The sequence below is a fragment of the Anolis sagrei genome, chromosome 12 (genome assembly GCF_037176765.1).
Source record: "Anolis sagrei isolate rAnoSag1 chromosome 12, rAnoSag1.mat, whole genome shotgun sequence".
NCBI lineage: Eukaryota > Metazoa > Chordata > Lepidosauria > Squamata > Dactyloidae > Anolis > Anolis sagrei.
In genome coordinates this window covers 7,420,044-7,434,892 of record NC_090032.1, presented here as the reverse complement: position 1 = coordinate 7,434,892, position 14,849 = coordinate 7,420,044, and the positions used below count along the sequence as shown (strand labels likewise).

The 14,849-nt window shown below is 45.8% G+C and overlaps 1 protein-coding gene across 1 annotated transcript in view; it reads left to right on the top strand.

Annotated features, from left to right (window-relative positions):
* Positions 1-14,571, top strand: part of PEA15 (proliferation and apoptosis adaptor protein 15) — a 76,837-nt gene extending 62,266 nt beyond the window's left edge. The window contains exons 3-4 of the mRNA XM_060758132.2: positions 1,655-1,810; positions 3,548-14,571. Coding sequence (XP_060614115.2) covers positions 1,655-1,810; positions 3,548-3,612 — 221 coding nt within the window. The 3' untranslated portion in view covers positions 3,613-14,571. The remainder of the gene's footprint in view (positions 1-1,654; positions 1,811-3,547) is intronic.
* Positions 14,572-14,849: the final 278 nt, after the last annotated feature.

The window sequence follows — 14,849 nt, the reverse complement described above, 5'->3', positions numbered from 1 at the left end:
GACAGGAGATATAAGACAATAGATAGATAGCTGGAGAGAGAGAGATACAGATAGAAATAGGGAAGATATAAGACAGACAGACAGAAATGGGAGATGTAAGATGATGGATGGATGAAGATGGGGGAGATATAAGATGATAGATAGATAGATAGATAGATAGATAGATAGATAGATAGAGGGGAATAAGACAATTGGTCGATAATTAGATGATAGATAGATCGATAGATAGATAAAACAATAGATAAGATAGATAATATAGATAGATGGATGGAGACAGGGGAGATGATCAATAGATAGATGGATGGGTGGACGGACGGACCAAGATGGGGAGATATAAGACAATAGATAGATAGATAGAGAGGTAGGGATAAGACGATCAGTAGTTAGATGATAGATAGCTAGATAAAACAATAGATAGATAAGATAGATAATATAGATAGATGGATGGAGACAGGGGAGATGATCAACAGATAGATAGATAGATAGATAGATAGATAGATAGATAGATGGATGGATGGATGGATGGATGGATGGATGGATGGATGGATGGAAATTGGAGATATAAGACAGACAGATAGATAGGGCAAATATTAGATAGATAGATAGATAGATAGATAGATAGATAGATAGATAGATAGATAGATGGAAGGAAATGGGAGATATAAGACAGACAGACAGATAGGGCAAATATTAGATAGATAGATAGATAGATAGATAGATAGATAGATAGATAGATAGATAGATAGATGGAAGGAAATGGGAGATATAAGACAGACAGACAGATAGGGCAAATATTAGATAGATAGATAGATAGATAGATAGATAGATAGATAGATAGATAGATAGATAGATAGATAGATGGAAATGGGAGATATAAGACAGACAGATAGGGCAAATATTAGATAGATAGATAGATAGATAGATAGATAGACAGACAGACAGACAGACAGATAGAGAGTTAAGGATAAGACGATCAGTAGATAGTTAGATGATAGATAGATAAAACAATAGATAGATAAGATAGATAATATAGATGGAGACAGGGGAGATGATCGATGGATGGATGGATGGATGGATGGACGGACGGACGGACAGACAGACAGACAGACAGACAGATAGATAGATAGATAGATAGAGGAAATAGATAGAGGAAATAGATAGATAGATAGATAGATAGATATGGGAGATATAAGACAATAGATAGATAGGGCAAATATTAGACATAGATAGACAGACAGACAGATAGATAGATGAATGGATCAAGATGGGGGAGATATAAGATGATAGGTAGGTAGGTAGGTAGGTAGGTAGGTAGGTAGGTAGGTAGAGACAGGGTAGAGATAAGACGATTGGTAGATAGATGATATAGATAGATAGATAGATAGATAGATAGATAGATAGATAGATAGATAGAAGATAGATGATAGATGAGACTGACTTCATAGAAATCAAGCCAAAGTGGTTTATTTTATGTTTCAAAACAAAGACCTCATCACGTAACATAAGTTACCTTTTAATCCATCACAATAGCAAGGCCTTTTGCCCTTTGGAGAAGGTATGCTTGGCTGGCTGCCTGGCTTCCTTCCTTCCGTCTGTCTGTCCGTCCGCTGCCTGGGGCAGCCCCTGATACTCTCCTTGCTCTCTCCCCATCCAGACAATCTTTCCTACATTGAGCACATCTTTGAGATCTCCCGCCGCCCGGACTTGCTCACCATGGTGGTGGAATACCGGACCCAAGTGCTGAAGATCTCCGAGGAAGACGAAATAGACACCAAGCTCACCCGAATCCCCAGCGCCAAGAAATACAAAGGTCAGAGGTTGGGCTGGGCCCTTACTTGGGAGGACGGGCAATGTGGGTTCCGTGATACCATCTTCCCCCAAAACAGTTCCAGATCCCCACCAGTGTCCCCCACCAACTAAATACTGCCCTCCACCCAACTGAAGGCTTTCATTCAGGGACTATTTATCTTACATTAGTATTTCCTCCACCACAAACATCCCAGGGTTCCTTTCTCTCTCTCCATTGGTGTGTAATTTGTATGACCCCGCCCACTGCCTCTCTCTTAACCTTTTTCTAGCCTTTGCTATGGCACACAGCAAAGAGGAATTATCAGCAACTGAAAATACTGGAGGGGTTTGGAGGTCTGACTCAACAGGTTCGAAGTTTTAGTTCACCCTGCTTCAAGACAGAGCACTATGACTCTGGACCTGGACCACATTTGGCACACAGAACCCCCATGACCAGGCTTCAGAGGAAGTGACCTTGATTTATAGTTGTAGTTCACCAACCCGGGCACTACTGGGTACCCAAGCTAGTATTATATTTTGTTATTGTATTATTATTATCATTATCATTATCATTATTATTATTAGAAACACAACGAGATGAGTCCACAGCAGACACTCTGCTGGCTGTTGTATTGGATCACACATCAGACACTTCCCAAGTGTCTAGGACTGTGTGATGTATTTATTATTATTATTATTATTATTATTATTATTATTATTATTATTATTATTATTATTATTAGAAACACAACAAAATGAGTCCACAGCAGACACACTGCTGGTTGTTGTATTGGATCACACATCGGACACTTCCCAGCTAGTCTGATTCCCTCTACGGAGGTAGAAAAGATCGGGATATAAAAGTTTTAAATAAATAATAAATTTAAATAAATAAGTGTCTAGGACTGTGTGATGTATCGGCGAATAATGTGTGCAGATCCCAGTAAGGTGGCCTTCTGCAGCTGGCAGATGGTAATTTTGTCAGCGCCGATTGTATTTAAGTGCAGGCCAAGGTCTTGAGGCACTGCACCCAGTGTGCCGATCACCACTGGGACCACTTTGATTGGCTTGTGCCAGTCTTTGCAGTTCGATCTTTAAATCTTCATATTGTGCCAGCTTTTCCAGTTGTTTCTGTTCAATCCTGATGTCACCTGGGATTGCGACATCGACAATCCATACTTTGTTTTTTAACACGATTTATTTAAATTTATTATTTTATTTAAAACTTTTATATCCCAATCTTCTCTACCTCCGTAGAGGGAAGTGTCCGACGTATGATCCAATTCAACAGCCAGCAGAGTGTCTGCTGTGGACTCATCTTGTTGTGTTTCTAATAATAATACTAATACTAATACTACTACTACTAATAATAATAATAATAATAATAGTAATACATTACACAGTCCTAGACACTTGGGAAGTGTCTGACGCGTGATCCAATGCAACAGCCAGCAGAGTGTGTGTCTGCTGTGGACTCACCTTATTGTGTTTATAATAATAATAATAATAATAATAATAATAATAATAAATACATCACACATTCCTAGACACTTGGGAAGTGTACTCCAGAACTCTGTCTGAATTCAGAAGTCCCAGATTATTATTATTATTATTATTATTATTATTATTATTATTATTATTATTATATGGGTCCAAAAAAAAAGGATGTTGTGTGAGCCCAATCTGGGGAGAAACCCGTTGGTGTGATCCACTGAAGCCATTCTGACATTCCCTTGCCTCTTTCTTTCCCATGACACAGACATCATCCGGCAGCCGTCTGAGGAAGAGATCATCAAGCTGGCTCCCCCACCCAAGAAAGCTTAAAGTAGGCCGGAAGGAGGGAGGAGGAAGACGAGGAAGGACCACCCCTGCCCCTTCTGCTCCCCCCGAGTTTGGGCAGTCGCAGCTGTACCTCCTCTCCTCCTCTGACCACATCCTCCTCCTCCTTTTTTCGGATTGGGAGGGTGAGGTGGGGTGGTTTGTGGGGTTGGCAGCAGCGGTAGCCACTAACAAAATCTTCACCCCAGCCCTGCAAAACCCCCTACCTTTCCCTCCTTCCCCTTCAGTTTCCCACCTTGAATGGATTCAGAAGGTTCCCCCATTGGGGAAGAGTCTGATCCCTGTTGAGAAAAGGAGAAAAGGGGGCTTGCTTGGAAGTGCTATGCAATTGTGGATCTCCCCCTTTGCCCCCCTCGGCAGCCGCTCCAGCCCACCCTGGCACCAAAGGGAAGGGAAAGACCCCTTAAATCCAACCTAAATCATAGTAAGAGATGTTTGGTAAGAGATGAGGATGTAGGAGACAAGGAGATGAGAATGGGGAGGGGTCCAGAGACAGTGGGAAGCATCAAAACTCATATCCCTTTAGATGGGGCAGCATTAGGGTCTCACCTCATGAGATGATAGGTGGGGCAGCTTAATGGACTGAACCTTTGAGAGGCAGTTGCAATGGAGCACAAAGGGTGGGGAGGGGGTAGAAAGGGGAAATGCACTTTGTTCTCATTGAGAGGGATTCTGGTTGAAATGGGGAAGGGGTATCCTGGGAATGCCATGGTGTGCTGAGTTGTGGAGCAGAGACAGAGAACAGCCTTTCTCTTGCTGCGAGTGCCATATTGCTTTGAGACTTTGCTGTCCAGATTCCCAGCAGCCCATGATGGCTACCTCTTGGACAGCCCACCTTGGGGGCTTTGCAGCAACCGCTAAGGCCTCACCTGCTATCTCGTCTTTCCCACCCAGCAGCGTGGCTGTTTGCTGACCCCTCAAAGTGGCACAGGAGCAGTTGGGAATGGGTATGTTGGCACAATGAGATCCATTGGCAAGCCTCTTTCACGCTTCTGGAATCAGAATGGTTTGGAGATGCAAGGAAAAAAGGGGCAGGTAATTCCTCTTGAGCAAGACTGGGGTGACTACTAAGAAAACAAAGGGCAGAGAAAGTTAGGGCAAGGAGACAGTATTGGATAAAGGTCAGAGTAATAGATTAGGAAGGAAAAGTTGGTCTAAGTAGCCATCGGATTTGGGGGTCTCCTCCTTCCCTTTCAAGGTCTACAGAGATCAGTGGGCACCTTGAGTGGCTGTTGATTCCGCCGGCCCACTAGTTGCCCACCTTTACCATACCCACCGTCGACTTTGTGCCTTTCCTCAGTGTTGGTTGTCATTCCGTCGCCTCCCTTTTAGTGCCTCCTTCGCCCCTTCCTGATCCTTGAGAGAAGGACCTTTCCTTCTGCCACCGTGGGCTTTTCAGAGGGGTTGCCCACCTTGGCACAGCTCTTGACCCCTTCCCGGCTTTTTGCTGGGGAAAGGTGAGGCTCGGCTCAGCTGGCAGCCTTGCTCAATACACTGGGTGGGAATGCCCTTTCTCCATTCTCAACCCAACTTGATTTTGGCAGTGCTGGGTTTACAAGCTGATGTCTGATTGCAGGGACCAGCGGCCAACCTGTGCACAATTTTGGCAATGCCGCTGGTTCTGTAGTCATGAAAACCATCACTTTTGGAGAGCATAAAGATGTCAGTTTCAAGAACCCTGGGTGCTTTGGTGAGGCTAGAGCTCATCTGATCCATTTCCAAGCAAAAAGAGCTGCCGCAGCTGCCAACCCCTCCATCCCACCCAAATGGGGGCCTTCGAAATGTACGCAAAGGGATTCTGAAGGTGATGGGTTTCAGGGTATTCTTCTTTGCCTCCAAGCCAGTCGTCAACATAAGGTGGCATAGATAGCACTGGCTCATAATGCCCAGTCTTACCAAGTGTGGGGAAAATATGACTGGGTGGAATCCAGCGGATGTGCTTTTCCTTTCCGCTCCAGATATCCTTCAACTAACCTACCTATTTTAAGGCAGTGAGTATAGGGGAGGGGGGGGGGGGGGAGTAGAGGGGAGGGAGCTTCTAGTTTGAATACGTTGAATGGTGGAACTCACTTCAGTTGCGTTGGACTGCAAAAAAAGGATTTTTTCCTGTTTTAATATATTTTGGTTATTTAATTAACGCTGAAAATCTGTGCTGTGAATCTCGGTTTGTTTAGCCAGGTAGCCCCTCCTGATCAAACGCCGTGCGCGTGAGACCTTCCCTCTGCGGCCCCGTTGTGTCTCGTGTTCTCTGTGTGGCGTGGTGATCCGCAGCTGGGTGAGAACTGTGTGTTTTCTAACAAGGCATCTGGTCAACCACCCTTCCTTCCGGTCCCTGAACTCCCTCCTTTCCTTTCTTTACTGCCTCGAAGACACATACACAGACACGTGCTCCTTTCTCTGCCCGTTTTCCTTCCTGAGCCAAGGGGCAGCTTTGCTCTGGGGTTGCAGGGTCTCAACCCACTTGTCCTAGCTCTCTGGATGCCAGCTTCCTTGGTGCCTGTCGGTGCAACTTCACTGCCTTTCCAAAATCCCCAGAGCTGACAGAAGGGGCTGGAGCGAGCTGGGCAAGGCAGAGGAAACCCTGCAAAGAGCTGGGGCAGCGCCCAGATAGGAGTCCTGCTTGGTCAAATGGGTCAAACTCTATTCCCTTTCTGCCAGGAGTTACCCAATGGGAATTAGGCCTTTTCCTCCTTGGACCATCTTATTATTTATTTTAGACATTTGTATCCCGTCCTATCTTGACCTCCGCAGAGGGACTCAGGGTGGCTAACAACCAGCACACCATGGTGCCCACAATCAAAAGTATATATATACAATTTAAATAAAAAGTAATATAAAAACATTCAAACAGTCGCCGATTTAAAAGCAGACTGTCAAGTCCATTAAAGCCGTCGCTTTGCCAGAAGGTCAACCTAGTCTGCAAAGGCCTGGACACAAACATTTGCAGTCCAACCAGTCTGCCACTTAGCACCACTTGTGACTCTGATCAGAATTAGGGCAGGCCTGCCAGACTGTAAAGGATGACACGCAAACACACCATGTGCCCTTGCAGCTCTTCATCTACTAGGACGGTTGCGGGTAAAGGAGGACAAGGGCTTAAGACTCCTAAATCTACTGTACAGTGGCCCTTCGCTACTTCGCGGTTCACTTTTCGCGGACTTGCTGTTTCACGGTTTTTCAATATGGAGCGTTTGTCTGTATGGAGAGGTTGCCTCTGCGGATAAAGCCGGAGCCCAACAATGACAGAACAAGACCAAACCTGGCACACAACCCCCCCCCCCCAAAGACCCACTCTACATTCTGGTGCAGTTTGAGGGAGGATGGTCTATGGATGATGGGACTTGTAGTTGTTTAACTCACTTCCTTAGAGCACTGTGGCCCACACCAATGGCGGATCAGGACCAAACTTGGCACACAGAGGCCCAATGGCCCACTTTAAACCTGATGTAGTTTAGGGCAGGATGGGCCATGAATGATGGGATTTGCAGTACCTTCACCCAATTCACTTCCCACAGAACATTGTAGCCCCTACAAAATCACAGACCAGGCCCAAACTTGGCACACAGAGTACTCATGGCCCACTCTACATCCTGATGCAGTTCATGGATGATGGGACTTGCAGTACTGAAACCACTGCAGCCCTCATCCAATGACTGATTAAGACCAAACTTGGCACCCACTCTACATCCTGCTGCATAACCAACTCTACATCCTGCATGAACCACTCTACATCCTGCTGCAGTTTGGAGGAGGGTGGACCATCCATGATGGGACTTGCAGTACTGAAACCACTGCGGCCCTCATCCAATGACTGATTAAGACCAAACTTGGCACACAGAGTCTCCATGACCCACTCTACATCCTGCTGCAGTTTGTAGGAGGATGGACCATGGATGATGGGACTTCAAGTACCTTCACTCATTTCCTGAAAACAATGCAACCGTCATCCAATGACCAAACTTGGCATACAGAACCCCCATTACCCACTTTCTCTAATAACCCGGGCAGCAGGTAGGATTATGTAGTGTATAAGTGTGTGGGGAGGGTTTATAAAGACTTTAAATAGTGTACAACTACTAAAATCTATATAAGTAAAAATGTAATGTTCGTTTGTGGGATTAACATAACTCAAAAACCACTGGACGAATTGACACCAAATTTGGACACCTATCAGGCCACTAAAAACACTAAAAATCATAGCAGAAGAGACTTTAAAAGCCAAAAAATAAAAAAATACATTACAATGCATGCGCAAAACCACATACATATACACAAACACACATATATATACACACAAAACACATATACACAGACTGGGCCACTACAATGCATGGCAGGGGACGGCTAGTAATGTATAAATATTAAAATAAATATAATGTCCCTACTTTGCGGATTTTCACTTTTCGTGACATAACACCAGCGATAAGTGAGGGAATTGTGTACTACAATTTGGAGAATGATGTGCTGAGCATCAAGGTTGCTCCGTTAGGGAAGAATACGGTGCCATTAACAGCCGGAGGACATCCAACTGGGACCCTCTCCCCAGATTGCATTAGTTATGAGCAAGTGCCAGAGTGGTTCAAATAGGGGAAGGGGGTCTTTTTATATATCTAGATACAAGCCTGCCAGCTTTTTGTATTCTCCAAAGGCAGACCAACAAGGGGCGGCCCCAAAGTTTCACCAAATGAGACCACGCCTGGGCCGAGAAAACCGAGCTCTGTATCCAGCAGCCTTAAATCAAGTATTTTTCACCCTTTTCCTGATGTTTACAGCTGAACGGCTGGTGCTGATGTCACTGCAAATAGCTAATTGGCACCGGGTAAAAATAGTGCCAAAGAAAGGCTCAGATTCCGAACAGAGAAACAGCTCGGAAGTAGAAGAGGAATGCCGCAGGAGGCAAGGGGCGGCTAGGGAGGTGCCTTCTGTTCCCAGTGCCCCTCATCTTCTACTCCCCCATGTCAGCTCTGGGGCACTTTCTAAAAGGAAGGGGGCGAAGTGGGTCAAGGTTAAAGTTGCGTCCCTTTTTCTTTCATACATACGTACACTGCGTGCCATGCCCTGGAAGTAGAATCATACAGTTGGGGCATCTAGTCCAACCCCATTCTGCCCAAGAAGCAGGAAAATCACATTCAAAGCACTCCTGACAGATGGCCATCCAGCCTCTGCTTCAAAGCCTCCAAAGAAGGAGCCTCCACCACACCCTGGGGCAGAGAGTTCCACTGCTGAACAGCTCCGGAACTCTCTTGTCTGTATGAATCTCTGACGATTCGGTTCACCTCCTCTGGCACACCATAGGATGCATTTTCAAATAACTATATCCACATCACAACCCCCCCCCCCCCCCCCAATGATGCTTGTCCTGGGACTCTTCCACACTGCTCTGCCATAGTACTATGATTCTGCTTTAACTGCCACAACTATGTCCGCGGGAATCCTGGGATGTGTACTTTGGGGAAATACTAGAGGAATGCTCTGGCTGACAATTCCAAAGTACCCAATCTGCCAGTCCCAGGTTTGGACAAGATGGCAGCGGAACGAGATCTCCAGTGTGCAAAGGCTCCAGTTTTGTAGCAGTTGTTGAGGAATACGAGGGTTGAATGAAAAGGAATGCCTCCACCTTCATAACTCATCAACAGATGGCAGTACTGGTATGCGGCAGGTACTGGCTTGTTCAGTAGACTCTCCTCTACAGTTCCATTTTGGCGGGAAGCCTTAGCATTGAACGATGGTGTTGTTGAAGTGCAAAGTATGGAACCCTGCACAGACTTAAGAAATGTGCAGTCATTGCATTCTTGACAGCAGAAGGTTTCACCTCAACATCTTTAAACGACTCACAGTACTCACATCAACACAATCACCATAAACAATTTGCATTCTCTGATGAATCTCCTTTGCGGTGACACCTTCTGCTGTCAAGAATTCAATGACTGCACGTTGCTTAAGTTGCATTGACCGACCGTCTGCGTACCTGCCACATACCAGTACTGCCATCTGTTGAGGAGTTACGAAGGTGGAAGCATTACTTTTTACTTTAACAACACAACCATTCAATGCTAATGTTTCCTGCCAAAATGGAACTGTAGAGGAGAGTCTACTGAACAAGCCAGTACCTGCCACATACCAGTACTGCCATCTGTTGAGGAGTTACGAAGGTGGGGGCATTACTTTTTACTTTAACAACACAACCATTCAATGCTAATGTTTCCTGCCAAAATGGAACTGTAGAGGAGAGTCTACTGAACAAGCCAGTACCTGCCACATACCAGTACTGCCATCTGTTGAGGAGTTACGAAGGTGGAAGCATTACTTTTTACTTTAACAACACAACCATTCAATGCTAAGGCTTCCTGCCAAAATGGAACTGTAGAGGAGAGTCTACTGAACAAGCCAGTACCTGCCACATACCAGTACTGCCATCTGTTGAGGAGTTACGAAGGTGGGGGCATTACTTTTCATTCAACCCTCATACAAATGGGAAATTGCTCCTACCTTCCCTTTACCTGCTGGTGGGCTTCTCACGCTTGTTAAGAGTGGGCTTTTGTCCACCGAGCAAGACAGGATGATGGGTTATGGAGTCCAGTTGTGGCCTAAGGCAGCAGAGCGTATGCATTTTATTCAGGTGGTGCACTTTTCCACGATACACTGGTGAAATGATTGCCGTGGGTTTAGCCCTTAGACTCAAGTTGGAAGAGACCCCAAGGAGCATCCAGTCCAACCCCCTGCCATGCAGGAACATCCAGTCAAAGCACTCCTGACAGATGGCCACCCACTCTCCACAAGACGAGAGTATATTTAATAGGGCTCATTTCGGGAGATGGAAAGTTGTGGCCATTACAGTATTTTCTCTAAACCTTTGGAACAAATTGTACCTTGATGGGAAAGAGGTGCAGAGAGAAAGAAAAGGGCAGAGAATGGGGGTCACATCTCTCCTTTTCAAACATTTAGATGCCCCCCCCCCCCCAAAAAAACTTCAAAATTCCCAATGAAGCCCAGAAACACTGGCCTGTAAGTAAGGGGCAGGAGCTGGACCCAATGTGAACAAGAATCCAGTGAAGGCACTCATTCTTTTTTACTTTCCAGCCTGCTTTCCTTTTTCTTCCCCTCCTTTTGTCCATTTCCAATTCTCCCCTTTCCCCAAAAAACCCCCTGATGCTCAGACCGTGCTAACTGTGTGTACATATATATTATAAATATATGTATATTAAATATAATATTTGACTGTTTAGTGTTAACTTATTCTTTGTTTATTTTTGTTGTCAAATGGACCAAAAAAAAAAAAGGGCAAACAGGAACTATAACGAGAGTATTTTTGAGTAAAACACATTTTTGATTAAAGACGTATTTGAGTTAGAAAGGAATGCATTTCAGCATATGCCAGAAAGTGGCCAAGGAAAGAGGATTGCTAAACTGGCTTGATTGGCTGAATAAAGAGGCTAACTATTCCCATCTGTGGCTACTAGTCATGGGCCTGAAATTTGTCTCATCAGTTTCATTCGTGTTCCCGTTTCGTTCCGTACATTCGGATGGCACAAAATGGGAAGGCCCCTCCTGGAGCAAAAATAAAGACACAAAAGACAGACAGGAGTGGGTACCGGCTCCAAGCCTGCTTTTCGGATCAATTGCCACACGTAGGCTCGAAGCGCCGGGGGTCTGGCAGGACCTGCAGCCGAGTGCCAAGTAAGGAGCGTTCCATACTTGGCGCTCAGCTGCAGGCACCCTGGCACAATACGAAAGACAGACAGGAGTGGGTACCGGCTCCAAACCTGCTTTTTGTATCAATTGCCACACGTAGGCCCAAAGCGCCCAGGGTCTGGCAGGACCTGCAGCCGAGTCCCGGTAAGGAGCGCTCCTTCCTTGGTGCTCAGCAGCAGGCACCCCAACATGATACGAAAGACAGACAGGAGTGGTTACCGGCTCTAAGCCTGCTTTTCGGATCTATTGCCACACGTAGGCCCAAAGCGCCGGAGGTCTGGCAGGACCTGCAGCCGAGTGCCAAGTAAGGAGCGCTCCTTACTTGGCACTCAGCAGCCGGCACCCCGGCACGATACGAAAGACAGACAAGAGTGGTTACTGGCTCCAAGCCTGCTTTTCAGATCAATTGCCACACGTAGGCCCAAAGCGTCGGGGGTCTGGCAGGACCTGCAGCCAAGTGCCAACTAAGGAGCGCTCCTTACTTGGCGCTCAGTTGCAGGCACCCCGGCACTTTGAGCCTATGTGTGGCAATTGATCCGAAAAGCAAGTTTGGAGCCGGTACCCGCTCCTGTCTGTCTTTCGTATCGATTTTAATTCCGCTCCAGGAGCAGCCTTCCCATTTAGTCTCATCCCATTTCGAGCTCTCCTCACTCGGTGCTTGGTTGCAGGCCCTGCAAGGCCCGGACACATAGGCCCAGGCATTTTGGACCTACGAGTGAATTCCCTCCTCCAAAAAATGGGCCAAAAGAAAATGGATATTTCGGAATCCGAAAACAGAAAACCAATATCTGACCTCCCGATTTCGGGAAGCTCAGTCAATATGGATTGGGGACCTGACCGAAAGCCGGGACACGAAACGGATCAAGATTTACCCCGAATGCACATGACTAGTGTCCACTCAGTAAAATGACCAAGGATCGTGGGAAAACTGGGAAAATTGCAATGTCTTCTATGTGAAGTCTAAATTATATATTTTTTAAGTGGTTCCAGAGGAAAGTGATTCGAAGTTCATGGGAAATCATACTATTCCCCACTTGGGGAAACTCAATGGAAAATTATGCAGTTGTTGTTCTAACTGGGTCTCCTCACATCTAAATCTGGCAGTGGAAGGGATGGAAATGCCCTTCAGGAGACAACCATATTGCCCCTGCCAGATGGGCTCAGCAGTTTCACTGCCCACAACTGGTTTGTGACTGCCACTATCTAGTGCCTGGTGCCCTTAGGCTCCTGTTGGCATCTGTGTGCCAACTTTCAGGTTAGTGGATTGTATAGATCAGTGGTTCCCAACCTTTTTTTGACCTGGCACCACTTTGACCAGGGACCACTCACTCTCCAACATTAGTACCAAAAGGTTTATGAATCAATTTTTGGTCAACTTCAGAATCCTAGAGTTGGAAGAGACCTCAAGGGCCATCCTGTCCAACCCCCTGCCATGCTGGATCACCCAGTCAAAGCACTCCCGACAGATGGCCATCCAGCCTCCGCAAGATAGGAGTATATTTAATAGGTTCGGTTTGGTTATTTGGAGTGCTGATTCGGAAAACTGCATTGGATAGACCACATCAGCTCTAGTTCCCGATGCAGAACATATGCCATCCAGTCGTTGCCATCTGCTTGCTCACAGAAAACCATCTATTTATTTACATTATGTATATTTTGCCCTTCTTAGGGCGGATTACAGTGTACATATACATGGCAAACATTCAATGTCATAGACACACAACATATATAGACAGACACACAGAGGCTATTATACATTCCAGCTTTTTCATGAGGTTATTCTGGCCACCAGGGGAGCTGTTGCTTCACCGTCCATTTGGGATACTGATGAAGTACTTCCTCATTCTTTGCATGCTTGCTGGAGATTTTTATGGCCTCGTAAATTAGCCTCCCCGCATAAGCGGTACGTAAATTGGGTTGTTCTGGGTTTTTTTGGGCTATAAGGCCATGGTATAGAGGCATTCTCTACTGACATTTCGCCTGCATCTATGGCAAGCATCCTCACTACCTCTGAGAATGCTTGCCATAGATGCAGGCGAAACGTCAGGAGAGAATGCCTCTAGACCAGTGGTTCTCAACCTGGGGTCCCCAGATGTTTTTGGCCTACAACTCCCAGAAATCCCAGCCAGTTTACCAGCTGTTAGGATTTCTGGGAGTTGCGAAGGCCAAAAACATCTGGGCACCCCAGGTTGAGAACCACTGGTCTAGACCATGGCCATATAGCCCGAAAAAACCTACAACCCAGTGATTCCGGCCATGAAAGCCTTCGACGGTACCTAAATTTCCTACTTGACAGATTAAACTGTCTTTTGGGCTGCAAAGGTCGACAGCAAGCTACACAAATTGGTTGGAAGCTCACTCCGACCCGGGCTAGCTTCGAACTCATGACTTTTTGGTTAGTAGTGATCTTAATGCAGCTGACTCCTAGCCAGACGTGCCACAATAATGTTCATTTGTGGGATTAACATAACTCAAAAACCACGGGACAAATTGACACCAAATTTGGACACAATACACCTATCAGGCCAACAAGTGACCATCACTCACAAAAAAACACTGAAAAACACAGCAAGGGAGACACAAAATACAAAAATGCATTACAACACATGTGCAAAACCACATATATATATATACACAAACACACATATACACACACAAAACACATCTGCACAGACTGGGCCACAGCAACGCATGGCAGGGGATGGCTAGTATTTAATAAGCCTCAGCGCTGTAGGAGGGTTTCGCAAGACCAGTCGCTCCCATTGCAAGTGAGACCGCGGACCATATTTTAGTTCTTGTAGACCACTGGTGGTCCACGGACCACAGGTTGGGAACCACTGGTATAGATCCAAGGTGCCCAAAATTTCAGCAGATTCTACACTCAAGGGGCAATTGTTTTCCAAGAGCCAGGTGCCAGTCAGTGCCCTAATGCTCCTCTTATCTGGTGGGGCGAAGTAGCTGACCCACATCCCACCCTACCCAACGCAAATGGGATCGATCCCTATCGCCTCCTTAAAGTTCTGAGTTTGCCATGTGTGTGAGTTGTTTCTTTTTTCAATGTTCCTTTAATCAAATCTCGAAATATTTTGTGTTCGGTGGGGATTTTCTTTCGTAAACAATGGAACGTAGCTCCTGCTTTGCTTACATTCCTCCCCCCCCCCCCCAAATATGCTCCCAACTTCCCCCTTTTTACTCCAGAGTATGAAGTCATTGTGCTAATAACGGAAATAAAAATCGAAGGTATTGTGTAAACGGAGAGTGGACGTGTTTTTTTTAAATGCAAGGAGGTGTCGATGGGTGGGATTTTGAGCCAGGATTGATGTGTTTTGGATCCCACCAAGCTTTGTGGCACAGCTGCATTAAATGACTACTAACCAAGAGGACATGAGTTCGAAGCCAGACTGGGTCAGAGTGAGCTCCCAACCATTAATAGTCTAGCTTGCTGTTGACCTATGCAGCCCAAAAGACAGTTGCATCTGTCAAGTAGGAAACTTATTATTTATTTATTTACAATATTTATATGCCATCCT